Source organism: Pongo pygmaeus, chromosome 2, assembly GCF_028885625.2.
Source record: "Pongo pygmaeus isolate AG05252 chromosome 2, NHGRI_mPonPyg2-v2.0_pri, whole genome shotgun sequence".
Classification (NCBI taxonomy): domain Eukaryota; kingdom Metazoa; phylum Chordata; class Mammalia; order Primates; family Hominidae; genus Pongo; species Pongo pygmaeus.
The window spans coordinates 110,110,173-110,136,017 of record NC_085930.1 but is presented as its reverse complement, the minus strand read 5'-3'; the positions used below and the strand labels follow the sequence as shown (position 1 = coordinate 110,136,017).

The 25,845-nt window shown below is 37.7% G+C and overlaps 1 protein-coding gene across 8 annotated transcripts in view; it reads right to left on the bottom strand.

Moving 5' to 3' along the window:
- The window catches only part of ANO10 (anoctamin 10), a 247,296-nt gene that overhangs the window by 160,466 nt on the left and 60,985 nt on the right, over positions 1 to 25,845 (bottom strand). For all 8 annotated transcript variants that reach the window (XM_054479582.2, XM_054479584.2, XM_054479580.2 and 5 more), the window contains exons 10-11: positions 25,037 to 25,228; positions 19,171 to 19,299 (exon numbers count right to left, since the gene is read on the bottom strand). In XM_054479582.2, the coding sequence (XP_054335557.1) occupies positions 19,171 to 19,299; positions 25,037 to 25,228 (321 nt within the window). The remainder of the gene's footprint in view (positions 1 to 19,170; positions 19,300 to 25,036; positions 25,229 to 25,845) is intronic.

Genomic DNA, 25,845 nt, shown 5'->3' with positions numbered 1-25,845 from the left:
TAATAGGTATGTAGTAGTCTCCTTATCTGCAGTTTCACTTTCCACAGTTTTAGATACCCATGGTCAACTGCAGTCCAAAAATATCATAGTATTTTGAGAGACAGAGAAAGACAGAGACTCCACATTCACATAACTTTTATTAAAGCAGTATTTTGAGAGAGAGACTCCATGTTCACATAACTTTTATTAAAGTATATTATAATGATTGTTCTACTATTGTTAATATCTTACTGTGTCTAATTTATCAATTAAACTTTATCACAGGTATGTACATATAAGAAAAAACAGTGTATACAGGGTTCAGTACTATCTATTGCTTCAGGCATCCACTGGGAGTCTTGGAACCATCCTTTGCAGATAAGCTGGGACTAATGTGTGTGTGTGTGTATGTGTGTGTGTACAAATAAAACACTACACTGATAAGAGAGGATATACCTTCTCCTTGGGCACACACAGAATATTCAAAAACCTAATCCTATGTTAGGTCATAGAAAAAGTGTTGATATCAAAAGGCATGTTATGTATGTGAAAGGCCAAACTTGGGTATTAACTAAAACCTGTGTAATATGACTAATAAACTCTAGGCAAAAAGACAAAAAATAAGTCTGTGGTCACTAGTAGAGGTATTCTAACTTTCAAGTATGTCTACATGCTATAGAGCAAATATTTCAACTATTTTGAAGACAAAACAAAATGACAGATCTTCAAGAACCAACCTACATTTTTAAGCAAACTATTTTACTTTGGAGAAATGTTTTTAACAATCTTTAAATTACACGTTCTGGCTTAATCTTTATCTAAAGAATTCACCAAGATCTATGTCACCTTAATGCTGGCTTATAAATTATTCCAGCTTTTTCAAATTATTTTGTGAGAATAAAGGTAAAATAAGGGATTCTCATGACTCAGATAAAATTCTGTATCTTCTAATGTCTATGGAAGAGTCTTTTCTTGCATCAATATTTTAAAATATGAAATGAAAAGCTACTATGCTGCATTTTAGGTTTCTTATTGGTATAAAAAATAAATACATAGGTCTCCAAAATAAAAATATAATGTGTGATCTCACAATTTGTCATTTACATGGTAATTAAAGCATAATCATGAGGCCGGGCGCAGTGGCTCACACCTGTAATCCCAGCACTTTGGAAGGCCGAGGTGGGCAGATCACTTCAGGTCAGGAGTTCGAGATCAGCCTGGCTAATGTGGTGAAACCCCATCTCTGCTAAAAAATAGAAAAATTAGCCAGGCATGGTAGTGAGCACCTGTAGTCCCAGCTACTCAGGAAGCTAAGGCAGGAGGATCACCTGAGCCCAGGGGGCAGAGGTTGCAGTGAGCCGAGATCAGGCCATTGGCCACTGCACTCCAACCTGGTGACAGAACAAGACCCTGTCTCAAAAAAAAAAAAACCAACCCATAATCATGAAAGAGCCAAGAGCATTGTCATAAGCTCAGTGATGCTTCACCCAACAAACTCAAACCCTCTTCACTCAGTCACCCCGTCCACATTGCCAAGCAGCATCCTGCAGATTCATCTGCCAGGCCTACGTATGACATCAACTGTACCTTGCCAACAAGCAGAAGAGCTGAATCACAAGCAACTAGGATGAAAGTCTCAAATATTCCCCTAAAGATCTTAGTAATGCAAAAGGATAAAGGTCCAATAGTCAAAAGGACAGAGGACTCAGACTGTCTAAATAAAGAGGCAATAGTCACCGATGTTTTGATAATTGCAAATGCTATGCCTTCGCTTAAACTTCTCACGTTTAATGGCTTAAAATTCTTTCCAAGGATTAGGGGAGAAAAAGCCATCATCACTGCCTTGCCATCCTTTCTCAGTTTAGAACTAATTTTATACTAAATATGAAAATACAGGTAGGTGTGTACATGCAGGGAGGAGTAGATAGAAAGAAATAATCTGACTAGGTCACTGGAAATCCCAATTTTCATAAAAGGAGGCTATACAACTGTTCATCCAGTATAATACTGATTCCTTAATGACTCCCACAGATGTATCTTTATTTGCAGAGATACATAAAATTCTCAAAACAAAATTATTTTAAATTGTTTTTAATATCATATAATAAAATTGACTGGTGTATTGTTTTATGGATTTTAACGTATGTATAGTTTCATATAACCACCACCACAATCAGGTACAGAACAGTTTCATCACCCACCAAAAATCTCTCAAGCTATATCTTTATAGTTAGATGAAGCAAAATTAATTTTAATTCATATTATTTTAATGCTTTTTCCCATAAAAGAGTAATGCAAAAAAACAACAGCAATCTCCCCAAAACATCTAGGAATCCCCAACCCAGAGAGTCAAATACAAAGTGATATGGTAAGGTTTCAGTCTAAGTGAGGAGGGGAACTCATGTAAAGCACATGCCCTGTTCTAAAGGCAAGATTCTTTACTTGGTCATCCCTGTTCTGCATGGCACAAACGTTCTCTATACTCTCTATCTTTGTGGCCTCTATGGCAAAGCCAGGGCCTAAATCCAGGAGAAGCTCAATAATACCTCCCCTTGCTTCCAGGCATGATAGAGCCCAAGACTTCATCAAAATAGTCAGTAAAGACTCAAACAAGAAATGAGCTGTTAGCAGAAAAAAAATGGTAGCACATTTCAGATGATGGAAGAGAGAAGCATGTTGTCAAGTGAAACCAAGAAAGCTGACGGATATGTAAGGGTTGGGGAGAAAAGCTGATTTAGCAAAAGTAGGAATGAGAAAGGAGCCAAAAACAGGAAGGTTAAGGCAATTTCATTCAAAGAACCATATCACTGAGGCTAAGCCATGCCCCTGCCTCCAAGTATCTCTCCTCGAAATAAATTATTTGAAGTAGAATTTGTAGGCCAAAAAGTATACTTATATCACATGTAAGTTTTATGCAGCTTATTAAAAAAACACTCGAAAGCTCCTCAATCCAATGCATTTTTGTTGAGTTATTCTACTAACAGATTCTTATTCCATAGTTCCACAATTATCTATTTAAACAAGCTTTGGCCTTAGGAACAGTAAAGAAATTCACTCTTATTTTAAAAACTTTAATAAATGCACAAATAGACAGCTCCTTAGCTTTGACCCCAATCCAGTACCAGTACTATCCTTGGCAAAAAGCAGGACAAAAATATTTGTTATTCATAAGCAGCTCTTGCTTTTGCTAAATGATAGGTGAAACTGATCCAAATCTGAAATAATAAGCACACCAATCACTGTACTTCAACCTGTCATTTATTCATGATGCAAGAATTTCTCTTATTCTGAAAAGGTCAAACTGCTTTGTAAAATACCATTCAAGTCATAAATTCCAAAGTTCAATAGCATCAGAGGTCATCTTACACATGGATTCCTTTACATTGAAAATTTTGTTAATTGCCAATAGCGTTCTTATTTGTACTAAACAACTAAGTGTAAAACAAATTCACTAAATTCTGCTTATGAATTAATGCTTATTTACATATACTTGTATACTTGTTTATCTGCACATTAAATATGCCTGGAAGCAAACATAAGAAACCAATCACACTGGCTGCCTCCACAGAAGGGAATTTGTTGACTGGGAGACAGTAGAGGGTTCTTATCACTGTGTTTTTGAGCCTTTTGAATTCTGAATCACGTAAATGCATTACTACCCACAGAATAAGTACACAAAATTTAAATAAAGAAGATAATTATTTCTGTAAGAGAATACCTTTCTAGTTTGCACATGCCGTCAGCTAATAACAAAAATGAAACTATCAAAAGACATGAGGCAGGCCACCACTGTCCACATGGGAGGTATATATGGGAAATAATGATTTCTCTAAAAATTTGATTAAATGTTACATTTTAGAAGACAAAGAGCTGAGTACAAATGCTTGAGAATGGTTCTTTCTCCCAATGGTTGAAATGGCCATCTGAATGCCTTGTTTTCAGAACTCTGTTCACGTGTATGTGAGCATGTGTGTGTGCATGTGAACGTGCGCACACAAGAGAGAGAGCGTGCCAGAGAGAAAGGGAGACAGAGAGAGAAAGAGAGAGAGGAGGGAGTTGGGGGGAGGGAGGGAGGAGCAGCCATGTCTCTGTAGAACATAATTCCCTGACTCAGACAACACTCCTGACAACACCAATACACAGAGCCAAAGGGTGAAAGCCACCTCTCTGCAGAAAAGTCCTGCACCCCGACCCACTGTCCCAGTGTCCACCTGGAAATAGACAGCCAGAGTAAGGCAGTGGAGCATGACAGCTTGAGAGTCAGGATGGGAGCAACACAGCAGGCACTGCTCCTGCTCAGTAGCATGAATGTTATCCAAACCCAACAACTGTCTTAAGGAGGAGAGAACCATGTATTTAATTATAGTGCTGCAAACCAGTACAGGTCAAAGCACTACTTGTTAGCAGCCCACCAACGAGAGATAACTTGTACCAGAATGTAAATCAACTGTGTCACGAAGCACACTTAGAGCTCTGCTAACTTTTTTTTCCTATATGTAGGGTTTTTTTTTTTTTTTTCGAGACAGTCTTACTCTGTCACCCAGGCTGGAGTACAGTGGCACAATCTCAGCTCACTGCAACCTTCGCCTCCCAAGTTCCAGCGATTCTCGTGCCTCAGCCTCTAGAGTAGCTGGCATTACAGGAGTGCACCACCACACTCGGCTGATTTTTGTATTTTTAGTAGAGAGAGGTTTTTGCCATGTTGGCCAGGCTAGTCTCAAACTCCTGACCTCAAGTAATCTGCCTGCCTTGGCCTCCCAAAGTGCTGGGATTACAGGAGTAAACCACCATACCTAGACATTCTTTTTTTTTGAAGAGGGGAAGAGGTCTCGCTCTGTCGCCAGGCTGGAGTGCAATGGTGCCATCTTGGCTCACTGCAACCTCTGCCTCCAGGGTTCAAGCGATTCTCCTGCCTCAGCCTCCCGAGTAGCTGGGACTACAGGCACGTGCCACCATATCCAGCTAATTTTTGTATTTTTAGTAGAGACGGGATTTCAACATGTTGGCCAGGATGGTCTCGATCTCTCGACCTCATGATCCACCTGCTTTGGCCTCCCAAAGTGCTGGGATTACAGGCATGAGCCACAGCACCTGGCCTCCTAGACATTCTTAAGGAAGGGAGCAGTATGTTGATTTACATTTTAGCATGAGCTCCTTATTTTACTGCGAACTACTAACAGTTCTCAGACCAGCACAGTGTGGGCCACAGTTAGAGTAGCACTGTGAGTATAAATGACAGTAAATTTTAGTAACACAGTGACAAAGACAACTGGGAGAAAAATCCTGAAAATCCAAATTCCATTAATCTCAGCTACTGTGTAAACTAGTAACTATGATATCAGTTGATAAAGGCTTTAAAGATTAAGTCTCTTTAAGTCTTCCCAAAGACTTTAAAGATTATAAAACTCTCCTGAAGAGGAATGAATAAGCAGGACTTGGCACTGTAGTTTTGAAAGGCTGTTGTCCCTCATTTTAAAGCATAAAAACTATAAGATAATTACTGACAAATGTTTGTTATCCAATTGATGAATCAACTTTCACTTGGACCATAATCACATACTTTCTAGTCTTTTGTATTTTAAAAACGCTTCTCCGGCTTAAACTCTTAAAAAGTTTCTTGGCTTAGGATACTTTGTAGATTATTTAAACATTCCTGATAAAAGTAAAACACAAAAGTAAATTTAACATTCCAAGTTGTTTAAAATACTTCTTTTAATTTGAAATTATTTCTTTAAAAAGTACCAAATACAAACTTTATATTTATTAATGATTCCACTGATATCAACCGTGATCCCTCACTCATTAGAGCACTAGAATTCTCAATCACTCCCAGTGTGCCACTTCCTATTGCCCTTCTGCAAATCCTGCTGATTCTAGAAGCACATGAATACCCTGTGCCCTCAAAAGGGTTAGCAGCAGTAGCATATTACTTTCTACACAGTCATTTGCATTTATGGACATGACCTACATTTTGAAAGAGTGTTAAAACATAAAACAATGGATCATTTTTGTTCTTAAGTTTGATCAGTGAATTCTCAAATGTATGAGAATGATGCCTCACCTCATTAATTTCCTCTCATCAGCAAAACAATGCTCAAGATGAGCAGCTCCTTTTATGGTAAAATGGAATTCTGGGACTCAAACAAAGAAAAGCATAAAAGCCCTCTTCTTTTGTTCCTTTCAGCAATATGCCTAAAAATTCAATTATAAAATCTTATTTGGTGTTTGAAAGGAGCCATTTACTATATAAAATCAAATTTTGATTAACTGGTTTTAGGTTGTTTTGTTCTTAATTTTGAAAAAGAAAAAAAATCTACTTTTTTTCATCTTGTAAACATGTCCTAAGCCACAAAAGATTTTCTAAAGCATTTTTTCAACAAGTTTTTATACATTTTAAAATTTACCTTTTAACTTAAATAGAAAATCACTCATCTTGGTTTATAGCACTTTCAGTTTTAATAAATGCACCCAGCTGTGAAACCATCACCATAATCAAGATACAGAACAATTTCATCATTCAAAAAAAAAAAAAAATGCCCTCACCTCTCACCTTACTCTGAGTCCTTGGCAACCATCCTCAGTTAAGTTTTAATGTCCAAATATAGACTAGATGTATATTACAGCAATCTCCGGGACAAATTTAATAGCAAAGAGAAGACAATGCCAAGAGCTCTACCTGCCATCTTGCTCATATGTCCTTCCTACACACTCAGTGGGTAAGAGGCTTATAGGCTGTGGAAGAATATCATTGGTCTATCAGAGAGCTCCTCTTTCCTTGGGTTTCCTTTTCCAGTATGAAAGAATATCAACAAACTGTATTCTTTCTGCTCATATCCCACCTCCTTTTTGCTGTGAAATATTCCCTCAACCTGAGTTCCTTGTGCACCAGTGACCACATCACAGGCTTAATTATTAGCACAGATGGTGCCAATTAGTTCTGTGTGAAGTGCTGAAATGGAAAAGATAATAGAAGCATTACAAGCTTCCTAAAAATGGTCACAGCTGGGGCCCAATGATGACAGCTTGGGGGCAACCATATCTTTACATTCTGCAGCTCACCTTCCACCTCCTGCTCCATCCACCAGAGCAGAACCATGATCTCAGGCTCAGAGCAGGCATACTTTATAAAACACACACACACACACACACACACACACACACACGTAACTAATATATGTCAGATAGGAAGAAATTTTCTTAGAAAGTAACCAATATTCAAAAACCTTTCTTTTCCATTCATTATTCTTAACATCCTTAGAAATAGTCCATTTCAATAACATAATGGGACTGGGAACACATTTTATTAATTAGGAGGAAATTATAGTAGTAATATTAATATCTTACATTTGTAAGCACCCTGGAGTCCACAAACCACCCTCACATAGTTTCTAATTTAATCCAGTCTTAGCAACATGGCACCTTGGAGGACTAAAAAGAAACTAAAGACCCTCTGAAGCTTTTAAGCTACAGACTAAAAAGGGTGGGGGGACAGAAGTAACAAGACATAAGAACAATTACAACATATCAAAATAACTAGAAACATTAAGATCTGGTCAAATTTATACCATTTCACCAAGCCCAAAATATATAAATGTCTATGACACTAAAAAATGATAGTTAGGCCTGGCCCTATTTTTGATATAAAATTTCAGTATAAGAAAACAGCTAAGTGTTTCTAAAAGTGAAATTTGACGTAGCATACTAACACAGCATTTTGAGTTTGGGGTATTGTTAATGTGGGAAACCATTCCTAAAGAAAATGGGTTATTGAACAGGGTCTACACATTGACAAATACGAATTTAAGAACAGCATTTTAACTGAGGAAAAAAAATAAGAAAAGAGGTATCAAAAATGGTACTGAAATGATCTTGCTTGTGAGTCCAGCTCTTCCAAAAGAAGGGTGAATTTATCTTCTTTATATCTCCAGCACTGATTAGAAATTCAGAAACCATTTTTTAAAAGGAAATAAAATAAGTCATGTGAAAATACAGAAGGATACCTTAAAGAACAGGTTTTCTAACAACAATTACTGTGGCAGCTTTGTAATTCTGGCAGAAGAAAAAAACTGTAATGATGGCAGGCATAAAAAACTGGGATCTAACCAACAGGACTGAAGAAACGGAAAAAATGAGGTGGATTTGAGAACAATCAAGAGGAGAAGCTGAGGCAGACTCCAGCTGGTCTTTTGGACTTGAGGGTGGTTGGACCAGAGACAGGAGAGGCTAGATGCAGAGGGGGATGCAGGATGGAGAACGGCCTGCTGTCTACACACACAGGGGCAGGCGCTTCATAGACAAGAACTGTTTCAGCTTCCTCAACCCAATGAAGAGGCTGCTCCTGGTAAGGAGAGGATTGGAAGTTCAATCTCACAATAAGAAGATACAGTAAATTCAATCCACAATCTATTCATTTTTAGAGATCACTGGAATGGCCAAGTAGAATTTATGTTAGCGAATGAAAATGAATACTGTAGTCACGACTCTGAAAGTGTTTTAAAAAATACCATTTTGGAATAAAATGTAAATGGGCTATAAAGTTTTCATCATGACCTTAGAGCCCTCCATCAGTTTCCCCATCCATTACCTCTTATCCCCCAATTCATACTCTCCACTCTCCCTCAGAAAACCTACAGTCTCTTATTTCACCCCTCCTGCTTCCTCCTGGTACTGGAGCTGCCCCCACATTCCACTTTTTCAAGGGGTCCCCTGCCACACAGAGCCACCTCAAATGTATTCCCATTAGATTTGAGACTGCTCAACACACAACTCAATATTGCAAAGAACAGGGGTTTCTTATGTGTTGCAAGTCTATTTTCAACTTTCTAAAGCAACACTTGCTTTCCAACCTAGAAAAAAAAATGAAACCAAACACGCTTTTTTATCTCCCCATTAAAATAGATAGGAAGTCAGAGAAAGAGGGTCAGTTTGACTCTGGATCGGTTCAGGCATCTGAAAGGAAAGTTAACTGTCATGCAAGAATAAGGTTAGCAAGCAGGTCCCAGAGGAGGGTGACGCACCTAGCAGGTCTGTTGTTGAGAGTGGGAAGCACAGCCTGGGGTGCAGTAGGAGATAGCAGAGGGAGCAGGTAATTGACAGAAGGTCTTGAAAGCACGAAATGAGAGAAGACAAGAGCAATAGTCCTCAAAGATGAATAACCCAAATCAGTTTTTTGTTTGTGGATATCTGAAGTATTTACATTTGAATATGGATACATATGATGTTCTGTGATTTCACTTTAAAGAAAATAATGATGCCAGACTTTGAAATTATGGCTTAAGAGCACAGAGAAGCTGTTGAATTTTCCAATTCTTACCTCCTTTCATACAATTGTTTTCTGAAAACAACTCTATTCTGAGAGTAAAACGATCTCTTGCAGAGGTGAGACTTGCCTTTTCCTAAACTTCCTTAGGCAAGAAACAGGTTAGGTTACCCACTGTAAGACCTTAAAAAATTGCATGTAATCTGCAAAAACTGGATGTTAACTAAGTCATATTTAAACAGATTATGCATTAACCATCAATTCCAAGGGCATTGGGTTTTTCAACAAAACAAGTATTTCCCATTACTTGACAAACTTAAAATCCTAATTTAGCACTCCCAAGGAACAGAAGCCCATTTGGATGACACAACTGGGGCCAATAATTCCTTCGTTAATCAAAACAGCTAAAATGAAGAATCATACAAAATGCATATATTCATTTTGTTTTAGCAAACATTTAAATGTACACTAATTTGCAAATCTTTTGCTGTAGAGCTAGGGTCCTTCCTCTGAGTAGGATCCAGTGATGCACTGTCTCACTTTCTGCCATGCCTAAATAACACCTATAAGACAATAAGGTGCTCACCTATAAGACAAATAAGATGCCCAGGTTTGTTTTCTTTAAAGGAGAGTGAAAACTTAAAGACACTTGTGAAGCAATGTAAAAACAGAATATGGCTGTCCATATTCTGATGATTTTTCCCTAATCTTTTATAATTATCTCATCTTTATTCAATCTGACAGCAATTTGTCTTTATGAAGTCTTTCCAAAGGTTTTCATAGAAATGATGGCTCTATTTTAGCACATACTTTTCATCATTCTCCATTCCATTTCATTAAATTATGCCAATTACAGTAACAAGAATACCACACATAAACAGATTTGGGAACAAAATGCCTCTTGGTGAGCCATAAACTCAGTGAGTGGACATCTTCCCCATCATCCTCACACCAATGCCCACTCAGCAGGCCGACAGAGCCTGCACTAGTCAGGGCACTGTTAGGAGGGAATGGAGAGAGCTGGGTTAATAGGGGAAGGAGGTGAAGAAAGAGGCCTCCTATTGCACTGAAATGTATCTCTTGCATAATTCTGTCTGTGAGCATTCCTGAAGCCAGGGATGTATCTTAGTAATGCCTAGCATATTTTAGCACATAATAAATATGTATTCAATGTAAGCATTTGATTTGACTCTCTAATTATTCCCACAACATTAGGAGAACACAGAGCAATGTTTTATCCAGATAAAAGCTAAAGAATCCACGGAAAGACTAGTAAATTCGAAGATTATCACAGGAATAAAGGAAACAAGAGGAGGAAGAAAAAAACCCAGTTCCATAATTCTATTCAAAAGCACCCTAATCCAAAAATAAAAAACCAACCCAACTCATGCTCAACAATGGGAAATGGTGAACAGATTAATAACTTAGTTGGTTGTGGGCTCCTTCGTAGGCTAAGTTTTAAACTGAATTCTCAGAACTTAATCAAACCTTTCAATTAGGTGAAGAGACTTCTATGAGAACAGATTGTTTTTCAGAAACAACGACAATAATAGCTAACAAAACTAAACACTTAATCTTGCCAGGCACTGTACTAAACATACTGCATGCATTTATTCATTTAATCCTCCTAAGTTTGTAGAAGTAGGTACTCATTCGAAGACACAGAGCTAGTCAGTGGTGTAGCCAGGATTTGAACCCAGAACCTATGTTCTCAACCACTATACCATACTGCCCAATATAGTTTGCCTTTTCTTATAAATGATATAATTTTAATATTTTACCTAAGGGTTTTCTTAGTATACTTCTCAAAGGTACACTATCAAAGTCCTTACAATTATAAATTATAAATTAATTCTTAAGTAATTGGCACTAACTATATGTTCACTGAATAAAAAAACTATATATGACTCATTCATTCATTAACAAACATTTAACAAGCAGTTACTTAATCACTTGAAAACAAAGAGTTAAAGTAACTCTACTGAGTTACTTTATGAAGCTTCTCAGTTACTGAGGCTTCATCATATGCTGTCCTTGCTCATGCTCTCAGGAAGCTCGATCTGGTAGTGGAGCCACGTGACTGTCATACAGTTTTAGTAAATGATAACAGTGACTTTCACGAAGGGTCCTAGGTTATCCAAGAATGGAATGGAAGCCAGGGGAAGTGAAGGGGAAGGAGACTGACAAACATCTGGCATTCGACTAAAGCATTTCTTCTGTAAGCCATGGACACCCATGTGAGGGCCACAGTGGAAGAGAAATATGATCAGAGTTTCATTTAGGAACAACCACTCCAGCAGTAGAGAGCATAGGCCAAAGGAGGAAAAGCAGGAAAGCTAGAAGGCTAGTGAAGATCTGCTGTAAAAGTTTACGTGAGAGCTCCTGAACTGTATGCTTTAAATGAGGGAATTGTATGGTGTGTGAATTATGCTCAACACAGCTGTTTTAAAAAGTATGTCTAGATGAGAAATGGTAAGAACATGAACTCAGTGACAAGGGAGAGAGCCAAAACAAATATTCAGAAGTCAGAATCAGCAAGTCTTGATGAGGGATGAATGAGAGGGAGGGAGGGCTAGGCTGAGGCGTGGAAGTAAGATCAGCAGAGAGAAGAAAACAGCCATGCCACAGATAGAAGGTAGGTAAGAGAGGGAGATAAACATGTAAGCAGCAAACTGTAACACAGACGGAACCAATGCAATGTTATGATGGAGAGCCTGGCCCATGACAACAAATCTAGAGCTGATAGAGACATATGAACTAATTGCTGAAAGAGGAACTCATTCACAACAGTGGTGCTATAAACTGTTATCAATTTTCCACTTCCTCCTCTGCATCAAACATGGTGCCTGACACTTCTTGTGTACACTACCAATGTCTCCATTTTATATCCAAGGATACTGAGACTCAAAGATTAAAAGGAAATGCTGGGATTCTAATTCAGTTACTACCAGACTTTGACACCCCAAGCTACCTCTATGCTGTGACACTGCCTGCTTAAACAAATAATTATGAAAATGATAATAAAGATAACAAAAGTTTCATTCTGATACTAAGCTGGTTACAACTGCAGCTCACATCCCCTGTGCCTTGACCAAGTACTCAGCCCTGCATTTGGCATTTCACGTATACAACCTCATCTATGCCTCGCCTTGTGAGAGTGGTAACAAGACCGGCAAATTAGTAAGCACCTGCTCAATACCAGACACATAATCAGAGTTATACATGTGTTATTTCCACTCTTCAGAGCACTCATGCAAGGGAGGCTGCACTGGCCTCATTCTGCAGTCAAGGAAATGGGCTCACAAGACAAGGTGATACACTAAGAGGCAGTATAGGAATAGAATCCACATTTGTATAGTTTCAAATATCTATAAATCTCTTTCTCTTCTCTCCCTCTGTTTCTCTCTCTCCCTCCCTCCCTCTCTCTTAGTTGAGAGAGAGGAAGAACACGTGTGACAAAATGTTCAAAATCAGTGAATCCTGATAAATAATATATAGGAATTATCTATATAATGCTTGCAACTTTCAAATCTGAAACTAGGAAAATAAAGCCTGTGAGTCAGGGCACAAAAGAACCTGGAGAGGCTCAGTTCATTCTCAGAGGATACTTCTGGTATTACAGATAAGACTCAATTCTGCTTCTTTTCTTTTCTTTTTTATTTTTTTGAGACGGAGTCTCGCTCTGTCGCCCAGGCTGGAGTGCAGTGGCCCGATCTCGGCTCACTGCAAGCTCCACCTCCCGGATTCACGACATTCTCCTGCTTCAGCCTCCCAGTAGCTGGGACTACAGGTGCCCGCCACAGCGCCCGCTAATTTTTTGTATTTTTAGTAGAGACGGGGTTTCACCATGTTAGCCAGGATGGTCTTGATCTCCTGACCTCGTGATCCGCCCACTTCAGCCTCCCAAAGTGCTGGGATTACAGGCGTGAGCTACTGCGCCCGGCCTCAATTCTGCTTCTAAGCAGCTGCTGGCAGAGGGAGAGGGGGTGCCACATGAAAACTTATTTTTTAAAAGAAACTGCAATTAAATGATAATTTTTAAACCACCAATTAAACATGCATGGTACAGGCAGGCTTGGTGGTCACCAGGCCCTAAACATTAGAAATGCAGTGTAACTTCTGGGGTGAGTAGTTAACTCATTTTCACCTTAGAAAAAGAAACAATTTTAGTAGGTAAATTGTTAGTAATTCAACATGTCTGATAGGTACATCTTGCCAAGTTTAGAATTAAAACTGTCAATTCATTTAGAATTAAAACTGTCATTACTAAAATGAAGTATTATCTAAGACTTAATATTTGGAAGATATCAGGCCATTTCTATTTTTTAGAAATTGGAGATATGTGTAATTCCGCAGGTAAAGTAGTAATCTTTTGCTAAAAATTATATCAAAAAAGTGAACTAAGTTTGCCTCAAAAGGAAGGATGATAATTACTTAAGGGAAATTATTTGAATATTGATTTAATCTTGAGGGCTGAACTTTATGACACTGCCAATATTTATTTTTAACCCATAAAAAAGTGGCATTTTCATATGTTTTCATCTATTACATTGGTAGGCTATTCTCTGGTTCAGTCTACAAAAATTTCTTTATTTTGCAAATGAAAGTAGTGTTCAAGTGTCATCAATTTTTAAAGGCAACACTAGATGGCAGTAAATACACAAAAGTTGTGACAGCAGTTCTCAGAATACAGCAGTGATCATTTTTGCCTCTACTCAGTTTCATCTGTACTAAATCAAGCTTTAAAAAAAATGAAGAATCAGGGCTGAGCGTGGTGGTTCACACCTGTAATCCCAGCACTTTGGGAGGCCGAGGCAGGCAGATCACTTGAGGTCAGGAGTTCGAGATCAGCCTGGCCAACATGGTGAAACCTCGTCTCTACTAAAAACACAAATATTAGCCAAGCGTGGTGGTGTGCACCTGTAATCCCAGCTACTCAGGAGGCTGGGCCATGAGAATTGCTTGAACCCAGGAGGCAGAGGATGCAGTGAGCCAAGATCGTGCCACTGCACTCCAGTCTGGGTGACAGAGCAAGACTCTGTCTGAAATAAAAAAAAAAAAGAAGAAGAATCAGAAACCTACGTAAAAAATAAAGTGATCTGGCTTTGGAAATGTGATCCAGAAAAGCAACAGAAACTATCAATTCATCCAATTTTAAATTTTGAGAACATTAACACTCAACAGCAACTTTATAAAACCGTTACATTTTCTAAGTCATGTTTGTTCTGTTAACAAATTCTAATCATGTAAATGTATCTAGATATTTATTTGGTTAATTAATTTGGAGAAAAAAGCATCTTAAAATGCTTTTTCCATCAAGACGTTAAAAATTTATGAGAATTTTTTTATATTTATAGATTATGACTTTTTTTGAGTTAGTAAAATTTCTGCTCTTATAGGGGCCATGAATAAACATATGAAAGTATAGCATGCTGTTAATTTAATATGCTACTAGCAAAACTTTTTTAAATCAATAAGAACATTATGTAGACTCCAGTAAAAAATTATATTTTAAAGTTAATTTTAAGATTTAATTTCCTTATTTGAAAAGATTTTCAGATAAAAGAGAAAAATCTTATAAACAGAAACATGTTAATTGACCCAATGATGGTATTTTTTTTTTTTAATTTTTTTAGACAGAGTCTCACTCTGTCACCCAGGCTGGAGCGCAGTGGCACAATCTCGGCTTACCACAACCTCTGCCTCAAGCGATTCCCCTGCCTCAGCCTCCCGAGTAGCTGGGATTACAGGCACGCATCATCACGCCCGGCTAGTTTTTGTATTTTTAGTACAGACGGGGTTTCACCATGTTGACCAAGCTGGTCTCAAACTCCTGACCTCAGGTGATCTGCCCACCTCGGCCTCCCAAAGTGCTGAGATTACAGGCATGAGCCACCGCACCCGGCCCCACTGATAGTTTTGATGAACATGCTGTAACATTCTTTTTTTCCAGCTTTATAGAGGTATAACTGACAAATAAAAACTGAAATATATTTAAGTTATAGAACATATTTTGAAATATGTATATCCTGTGAAATGATTAGCAAAATTAATCTAATTATCATATCTATCACCTCACATAGTTACCTTGTAAAATTCAGAATTAGAATTTCAACATGATTTTACAAACTTAATGGTAGCAAACCAAAAATTTGTATTTTGTATTCTATTTGTAAATGTTATACTTTTTGGATTCATTACAAGACCAGATGGCATTCAGCTGAGGTCTCAGCAACACTAGAATAGAATTGGTAAATTTCTAATTTTTTGGCTATTTCAAACAGCTTGAGCTTGGTTTTGTCCTGACACACAAAATTTTCTATTGAGAAACCAAAGCTAGGGCCCTCTCAAATGTATGAAAGTCAATAAGGTATAAACAAAACAAAAATTCGAATACACACTGTGGCAGAAAGAGAGGACCCATCTGTGCCAATATAATCCAACTTCTGATCAATAGTTAACATTTTAAAATATCATAAAATAAATAGCCATAGCTTACTGCAAGCACATTGACATAAATACACACTGAAACAGCCAAAACAATCTTGAAAAAGAAGAACAAAGTTAGTAGTCTCACACCTCCTGATTTCAAAACATACTACAAAGCTATGGAAATCAAGAGTATGGTACTGGCATAAAAACAGAAACACTGACCAATGGAATAAAGAGCCCAGAAATAAACTCTGCATATACAGTCAAATGATTTTGCAAACTTTGCATATAGAGTCAAATGATTTTCAACAAGGGTGCCAAGACCACTCATTAGGGAAGACAATCTTTTCAACAAATGGTGCTGGGAAAACTGGACATCCACATGCCAAAGAAATACAAGTTATAAAAACAACCAAATGAAAATTATAGAACTGAAAAATGCAGTAATAGAAATTTTTTTAAAAAAAACACCTCAGTATATGGGCTCAATAGTAGTGTGGACATATAGAAGATGTTGAAACAGTAAACTTGAAAATACATCGACAGAATTCACCTTATGTGAATAACAGAAAACAGGCTGACAAAAATTGAACAGAGCCTTAGAGACCTGTGGGAAAATACAAAAGACCCAAGATTCATATGAAAATCCCAGGAGAAGAGAGAGAGTAGGGCTGAAAGAGTACTTGAAGAAATAATGGCTATAAAGTTCCTTAATTTGGTTAAAGACACAAACCCACCGATCTAAGAAGCTGAGCATGCCCCAAATGGAATAAACCCCCAAAAAGCTACACTAAGACCCATTATGATTAAACTTTCAAAAATTAAAGATACAGGGAAAAAAATCTTAAAAGCAGCCAGAGAAAAAAGGACCCATTAACTACAGGTGAACACCAATTGGAATGATATATTTCTCATCTGAAACCATTGAGACTAGAAGGAAATACCAAAATGTTTTTCATATGCTGAAAGAAAAAGACTATCATCCATGAATTCTATGTCCAGCAAAACTATACTTAAGAATGAAAGAGAAAAAAAGTTTTCAGATGAAGAAAAAATTAAGAGAATTTGTTGCTAGCAGACTGACCCTTTAAAAATTGGCTAACAAAAGTTATTACAACAGAAAGGAAACTACATTTGTTTCTCAGGGTTGCCAGAATAAAGTTATCACAAACTATTATAGATGGCTTAAAACAGCAGGACTGTATTGTCTCATAGTCTGGAGGCTAGAAGTCCAAAATCAAGATGTTGGCAGGGCTATGATCCCCCTGAAACCTGTAGGGAGCCTTCTTTGATGCTTCCTGGCCTCTTCCTAGCCTTCCTTGATGCTTCTTACTTTGCCAGTTTAGACAATGACAATTAAAACAGCTGTTTTTACACAATGTGAAGAGACAATAAATAAATAAATAAGAGGAGGCGTAATGGTTAGAACCCAGAGGGTAACAGCCAAGTATCCCTAGAATGTGCAGATTAAGTGAATCCGTGAGGATTAGACTAGTAAAACCATCCTGTAGCACATGAGACTAGCCACCTGCAGAACAGAATTTATAGGCCAGTAAGTCTCCCGAATTAAGTAAGAGGAACCAGGCCCTCAATATGTGATTAAGGTATCACTAAATACAAAAGAAAGCAGTAGGCTAATCAATGGTAATATATTGAGCCAGCCAGGAATCTAGAGAAAGTGAGGGCAAAAATCAAGACGTAGACTATAATGAGCTCATCCAGCATTGCTCAGAAGCTAGCGATGGACACCAAGAGCTGGCTCATGAGAGATCTCTGCTGTGTGCGGAGGTAGGGATGGTTTTCAGGTTTTCTGTGTGTTTCAGGATATTACACCACTCCTGCTCTTGTTCTAAATTTACCAAGAAATCTTCTATTAACCAATCCACCTTCACTTTAACATCCACTGTTATGGTATTGGTAAAGTATCTTTTTATTGTAAATTAACCACCTGGCTTTCTGGTCAATCCCTTGTAAGTTTCATGAGTTTTAAGATTCAGTCAGTCCCAAAAGCCTTTAATTAACTCTGAGTATACTGGCAAAGACAAATTTTTAGATCTGTGAAGTTAAGTGCCATATTCTAAATCAAGAAGGCATACTACAAGCCTAGCCAGCTGGTCTCTCCCTGTCAAAGGTAACTCTGTCTTGTTTTCTCACTTCCACAGGTCATAAATCAGCCTTGCAAATAGCTCTCCAAAATTCTATTCAACTAACAAAATTCAAAATAGACCTACTTGTATCTGTCAGGGCCATTCTCTTTTCCCTCCCACTCACTGCTGTCTAAAATCATTCTCCAAAATGCATATTCCACATATAGCATCTATCATGAACACAGATTCCTACCAAATACAATAAGAGCCAAAAAGAGCAAAGCAGAATATATTTCTTTAGCCAACACTGGAAATGTGCAAGTTCATGATTTCCTTTCCTCTGGTCAGCCCTGAGTCCTAAGGCCTTAGTATATGAAACATCATTCAGGATCCTCCTAAGTTCTGCTTTTATAGAGTTCCGTAACTGTTCTGTTTTTAAAATATCTAAAAATGAAAGGTGGTCACAATATTCTTGACAACTATAATTACAAGCAACAAGAAAAATTCCTACAAATTATTCCATTTACATTTGGTTAGTGCTTAATTTTCAAGATGTTACAGGGATCCATATTCTGAAACATGATAAAAGAAAAACCTAAAAAGAGCACAGACAGCCTACTTGGGCTTTGCATGTGAAATTATCTATCGTCCTACAAATTACATTTTGAAGTTTGAGAGTGTTTCACAATGAATTTCACACCTGTAGCAAATGAGACTTAAGTCATTATCAAAAAGTGTTTTAAGGATTTGCTTAAGAAAGTAGAACTGTCTTCTCTCTAAAATAGACTAAAAATACATACTAAATGTATAGAATTTGATTTCAAATAGGATTTTTTTTTTTTTTTAAGGGACAGTGTCTTGCTCTGTTGCCCAGGCTGGAGTGCAATGGTGCCATCATAGCTCACTGTAACCTTGAAATCTAGGGCTCAGTCAATCCTCCTGCCTCAGCCTCCCAAATAGCTAGGACTACAAGAATGAACCAACACATCAGGTACCAAATTACATCACGTAATTTTTAAATTTTTTGTGGAGACAGGGTCTTATGTTACCCAGGTCTTGAACTCCTGGCCTCATGTCATCCTTCTGCCTTGGACTGGGTGCTGGGATTACAGATGTGAGCCATGGCACCTGAACCTCAAATAGGATTTACCTACTTAGCACTGGGCAGGCCAGCACAATAGTGGAAAAGTCACTTCCTGTTTGCATTATGGTGACAGTTTTTCATACTTGGGCAATAACCATGAATACACCGCCTGAATCCTCATGTCTTCTATTACTCGAACCGTTTTTGCTTTCTTACCAGTAAATCCATATTGCTCAATTGTCAGTCATGGACAGCCCGAGACAGCACTGCTTTGGAATAGAGAAATGTGATATGGATACTGCTTAAAAGAAGTTTAAATCTTTACTTACCTCCACGGCTACTACAATCAAAATGAGGTCTGCTTTTGATTCTGGAAAGACTGCATTCACTTGTGGTGACATTCCAATCAGTGCACAGTTAGTGACCACAGATATAACACTCATCGTTTCAAAAGCCAACTAAAAGAAAAAAGAATGGAAATTAAAAATTGCAATGACTGCTTCCATATTTCCTCATCCTTTTTCATGTTATCTAAAAATCAAGGAAAATGTCTTACCCTAGTTCTAAACATTCCAAGTACATTTTAAATTTTTTTCTCTGTCATGATATGATTTTTTTAGCTGAAAAAAAGCCATACTGTTAGGCAGTATTTTAGATACTTTTGGCATGAATATCCCAAAGCAGTATGTTCTATCTTCCTAATTGGAGGCAGCCCTGGACCTGAATTGGGAATACTGTTAAAGTTACTCTACTCACATCTAAGAGGAATCTAAAGTAGGGCTGCCAGGGAAAAATATTTCACATTAAAAAACAGGTAAGATTTCAAACAGAACTTATGTTGTGAAACCATCCTTCTACTTTGACATCACACACCACATCTGACTCAGCTATAACCAGCTTTATAATCAAGGCATCTGTGATAAATGGTGATCCTTTCCTAGCATCATTTAGCAAATCAAATGTAGAACTTTAGAAAAATATAGATGCTAGGCCCCACTGAGACCTACTAGACAAACTGGTCCAGCATGCCCTGAAGGAGACTTTGGTGCATACTGCCAAGAATGGATGGAGAAATGTTGTGACCATTGCTCTTTTTTTCTTTAATATAAAGCATATGGTGATCACTACTTAATAATTTACCCATTAATTCCAAGAAACACAAGTACTATTAGAAACATTAATTTTAAAAGAAGCAAAACAAAAGATGACTGAATCCAAACTTAATATGAATACATCTTGTCCCATGGAGAACTTCTGCCATCTTACAATTTAGAAATCTTTGTGTAGTCTGATTATTTTTCCACGGTTTTCTTCATAAGAAATCTAAGACTGTCTTTAGTTTAAAATTTCTATTTATTTACTTTTGATTATATTCATATGGCTTAAAAATCAAAAATTCCAAGTACATAGTGAAGAGTGTCTTGTTCCCTTGTCCCCTTTTCTTCCACTTCCCAGCTCCCATTCTCCCTAGAAGACAATCACTATTTGCAATTTCTTATGTATTCTTCCAGACACTTTGTATGCAAAATAAGCAAACTTGAATATATACACTCTTTCCTACTCCCTTTTCAGCATACTACATACTGTCAGGCCCCTTACTTTGGTCATTTAAAGTGTCTTGAGGGACTTTCTGTGTCAATACTAAAAGAGTTCCCTCATTCTTTGCCACACTGCTTCAGCATTTTATTACATGGACGTATCAGAATTTACGTAACCATTTTCTTATTGGTGGGCATTTAGTTGCTATTACAAACAATGCTACAATTGGTGATCTTATAAGTACATCATTTAACAAATGTGGAATTAGGCTAAATTCTGGAAAGTGAAATGGCTGAGTCAAAGGGGACATGCATTTGTAATTTTGATAGATAATACGAAGCTGCACTCCATGGGTTGACCAGCTCATGCTTCCACCAGCAGCATATGACAGTGCCTGGCTTCCTGAACTTGCAATATGTTTGTAACTAAACTTTCAGGTTTTTTTTTTAAATCACCTATATTGAGTTATATTTACATACAATAAACTGCATGCATTTAAGGTATATACTTCATTACATTTTGATAGGTGTATTTACCTGTGAAACCACCACCACCACAAACAAGACACATGACATTTCCATTTCCCCCAAAAGATTCCTCATGACCTTGCAATTCAGCCCTCTCTTTACACCTGGGTCCAAACAAAATATGATCTGCTTTTTGTCAATATAGATTTGTTGGCATATTCCAAAATCAGATATAACCAAAACCATACAGTATACATTCTTTTGCATCTGCTTCTTTCACTCAGCATAATGATTCAGTGATTGATCCATGTTTTATGTATCACTATTTCATTCCTTTTTTATTGAGCAGTGCTCTGTTTTATAAATATGTCAAAATTTTTGTTATCCATTTACCTACTGGTGGCAAGTTGGGTTGTTTCCAGTTTGGGGTTACTGTGAATAAAGTTGCTATGAACATTCCTGTGCAGTCTTTGTATTAACATATCCATTCATTTCTACTGGTTATCAATATTTCTCCTTTCAGTTCAAGTTTTTTTTCCCACATATTTTGAAACTCTGTTCTTTGGTAGATATACATTTAAGATTGCTATGTCTTCCTGGAATTTGACACTTTTATCGTCATAGAATGGTCCTCTCTGGCAATTTTTGCTCAGATGTCTACTTTATCTGATACTAATATAGTCATTCCTTCTTTCTTTTGATTAATGTTTCCACATATATCTTTTTCTATTCTTTTACTTTCAACCGACCTAATCATATTTGACTTGAGATTCTTAGAGACAGCATATACCTCAGTCATGTGTTTTAACCCATTCTCCCAATCTCTGTCTTTAATTGTCGTTTGACCATTTACAATAATGTAGTTATTGATATGTTATTGATATGACCATTTACAATAATGTAGTTATTGATATTTTAGGATGTACAGCTGGTCATTTCCTTGTTTTCTGTTTGTTCCCTGTTTTTCATTTCTCTGCTTTCTTTTTCCTGTCTTACTGTGGTTTACTTGAACATTTTTTAGAATTCCATTTCGGTTTATCTATAATGTTCCTGAGTATATCTTTTGTGTAATGTTTTTAGTGGTTGCTCTAGGTATTACATGTCCGCAACTTATCACATTCTACTTGTGTCATCATTTATCAGTTTGAGTGAAGCACAGAAACCTTACTTCCCTCTACCATCCTTTATTTATAATATACTTGTCTTGATATAGGGGAAAGAATCAGACAGTGTATCTTGTCTACATAGGTTGGGTGTAGTGGCTCATGCCTGTAATCCTAGCACTTTGGAAGGCCAAGGTGGTAGGATCATTTGAGGCCAGAAGTTTAAGACCAACCTGGTCAACATAGTGGGAGCACATGTCCACAAAAAATAAAAAAATAAAAAATTTTTTTTCTACATATATTTAGAATCATTGGACAGTATTATAAGTTTTGCTTCAACCACCAAACATAACATAGAAAACTCAATAAGAGAAGAAAAGTCTATTTTGTTTACTAATATTTTTGGTTACCATGTTTTTTCTTCCACAGGTTCCCAGATTTCTTCTTTTATAATTCCTTAGTTAAGAGAACTTCCTATAGCTATTCTCTTAGGATAGGTCTACTGGCAACAAATTCTCTTACTTCATCCGCATCTGAAAGTGTCTTGCTTTTTCCTTCATTTCTGAAAAATATTATCTCTGGATATATATATATGTGTGTATTTTATATATATACACACACTTTTTTTTTTTGAGACGGAGCTTTGCTCTTGTCACCCAGGCTAGAGTGGAATGGTGCAATCTCAGCTCACTGCAACCTCTGCCTCCCAGGTTCAAGCAATTCTCCTGCCTCAGCCTCTCAAGTAGCTGGGATTACAGGTACCCGCAACCACACCCAGCTAATTTTTGTATTTTTGGTAGAGATGGGGTTTCACCATGTTGGTCAGGCTAGTCTCAAACTTCTGACCTCAGGTGATCCACCTGCCTCAGCCTCCCAAAGTGCTGGGATTACAGGTGTGAGCCGCTGCACCCGTCCAGGATTCTATATTGACAATACTTTAAGGACCTGAAAAATATTTTGCCACTTTCTTCTGGCCTCCATAGCTTCCAATAAGAAATTGGCTGTCATTCTAATTGTTTTTCCCCTATAGGTAAGATGTTATTTCTCTTTTGATGCTCCTGAAATGCTGTCTTTAGCTTTCAAGTGTTTATGATGTGTGTTGGCAAGGATTTCTTTGGTTTATCTTGTTTGGGGTTCACAATGCTTCTTGAATCTGCAGTTTTGGGTCTCTTGCCACATTTAAAAAGTTCTTAGCCATTATTTATTCAAGTACTTTTTGGGCCCCTCCCTCTTTCTTCTCTCCTTCTGTAACTCCAGTGACATGAATGTTAGCTCTTTTTTATACCCACACAGGTCTCTGAGGTTATGTTTGTGCTTACAGAATATTTTCTCTCTGTTGTTCAGACTGGATAATTTCTTTTTTCTTTTTTTTTTTTTTGAGATGGAGTTGCTCACACTGTTGCTCAGGCTGGAGTGCAGTGGCGTGATCCAGCTCACTTCAACCTCTGCCTCCCAGGTTCAAGCGATTCTCCTGCCTCAGCCTCCCAAGTAGCTGGGATTATAAGTGCCCACCACCACGCCCAGCTAATTTTTTGTATTTTTAGTAGAGATGGGGTTTCACCATGTTGGCCACACTGGTCTCGAACTCCTGACCTTGTGATCTGCCTGCCTTGGCCTCCCAAAGTGCTGGGATTACAGGCGTGAGCCACAGCACCCAGCTGATAATTTCTTTTATTCTATTTCCAGTTTCTGATTCTTTCCTGTATCCCTTGCATTCTGCTGTTGCACTCATTCAGTGAGCTTTTTATTTCAATTATGGTATTTGTTACTTCTAAAATATTAATGTGATTCTCTTTTATATCTTCCATCTCTTTGCTGAGACATCCTAATTCTGCTTTTTCATTTGTTTCAGATATGGTCATAACTACTCATTGAAACTTTTATATAAGGCTGTTTTAAAATCTCTGTCCAATATTTCTAACCTATGTCATCTTGGTAGTGGCATCTGCTGACTGTCTTTTCTCATTAAGCTTGATTTCTTCCTGGTTCTTTCTATGAGTGATTTTTCTTTTTTTTTTTTTTTTTTTTTTTGAGATGGAGTGTTGCTCTGTCACCCAGGCTGGAGTGTAATGGTATGGTCTCAGCTCACTGCAACCTCTGCCTCTTGGGTTCAAGTGATTCTTCTGCCTCAGCCTCCTGAGTAGCTGGGATTACAGGCACCCAGCAGCATGCCTGGCTAATTTTTGTATTTTTAGTAGAGATGGAGTTTCACCATGTTGGCCAGGCTGGTCTTGAACTCCAGACCTCAGGTAATCCGCCTGTCTCAACCTTCCAAAGTGCTGGGATTACAGGTGTGAGCCACCACACCCAGTCTCATCAGTGATTTTTTAAATAGAAACCTGGACATGTTAGGAGAGATAAGATTCTAAATCTTATTTAAACCTTCTGTTTTAGTTGATTTCTCTGACACCATTCCAGCAAGGGAAGAGGGGATAACGCCTTATTACTACCAGGTAGAGGTAGAAGTCCAGGTTCCCCATGTAGAAACCACTGGCATCCGGGGGCATTCCTCATTATTGCTGGACAAGGATGGGTGCTCTGGCTTCCCACTAGACCTCTACTGATTCTTCCTTCAGGGAGAGAAGGACAGGTGCCTCATATATGTTCCCATGTAGCCTCCACTGTGCAGGGTTGTGGTGAAACTCCTTATATTCCACTAGGCTTCCTCTGAGACCACCCCAGGACTAGAAAACTAGACTAGCAGAAACTAAAACAGGCGTCTCATTACTGCCAGATAGGAGCAGAGGTCTAGGCTCCCCATGTGGCTTCCACTGACACTGTAGCAGGGAGGGTCTCATTAATACTGGCTGAGATGAAGTCTCAGCTGGCTACTTTCCCAGAAGACTGTCAGAGTTTCACATCTAAAAGGGGTCTTAGAAATTATATTTATCTCCCATAACCCCCAATTTTAAAAACAAGAAAAGTGAAGCTAGACAAAGTTAATGGTTATCTAAGGCCACACAGCTAGTTTGTAGCAAAACAAACAAATTCAGTTTTCCTAAATCTCTCTTTTTTATTTCTTTTCCCTGTCATAACACCTCATATTTTTATTTTTTAAAGGAATAATTTTTTTCTCAAACAATTACCTGCCACACACCAATACTGGCTGAAGGTTCTGAGAATGGACGTTTGAAGACCCTGCACATTTTTAAGGCATCTGAATTGACTTCAGTGAAGTTATTTAACACAGCAAAGGCAGCTGCTAATGGGTAAACACAGGAGAAAAGGCTCACATAACCAAACTGCAGGAATAACTCCAAGTAATCATCAAAGGTGCCCTGAAAATATAAACAAGCATGCATTATTTTAATATCATATAATAGTAATATCCTTTTGCAATGCTATTCAAAGCTGTGTCCTCTAACTATCCAAAAAAACCTCAAAGAATTTCCCCACCACACACCAGTGTTTCTCCAACTTCTGACACCCTCAGGCTTCATGATCATCCCACACACATGCAATAATAATTTCAGTTTAAGAAAAGTATTCATCACAATATTTTAAAGCAATCATAAGCATTAATATTTTTAAATTAATAAACATTATTATTATTGCATCTCTGAACCAGTCTTTCACTAAGATATGCATATTAGGCTCAGTATTAGTGTAAGTCAGAGTCCACTTCCAGTCAGTTTTTCTTATTTTATATTTTACTAAATAGAAAATCTCAAACACAACAATAGGGTATTGGGAATGGCAAAATGTGCTTCTTGCAGATGTTCTGGATATCTGAATCAAGTATGAACCCACAGATTCTGAGTCTCACTGGCTATTTTTGAAGTTCACCAGAAAGTACCACTAAACACATAAACCTCAGAACTGGCAGGTTAAATGCTCGGCTTGGGATTCAAGGGTGAACAGTTTCTAAATAACTTCATTGGTTGCATTTGGCTCT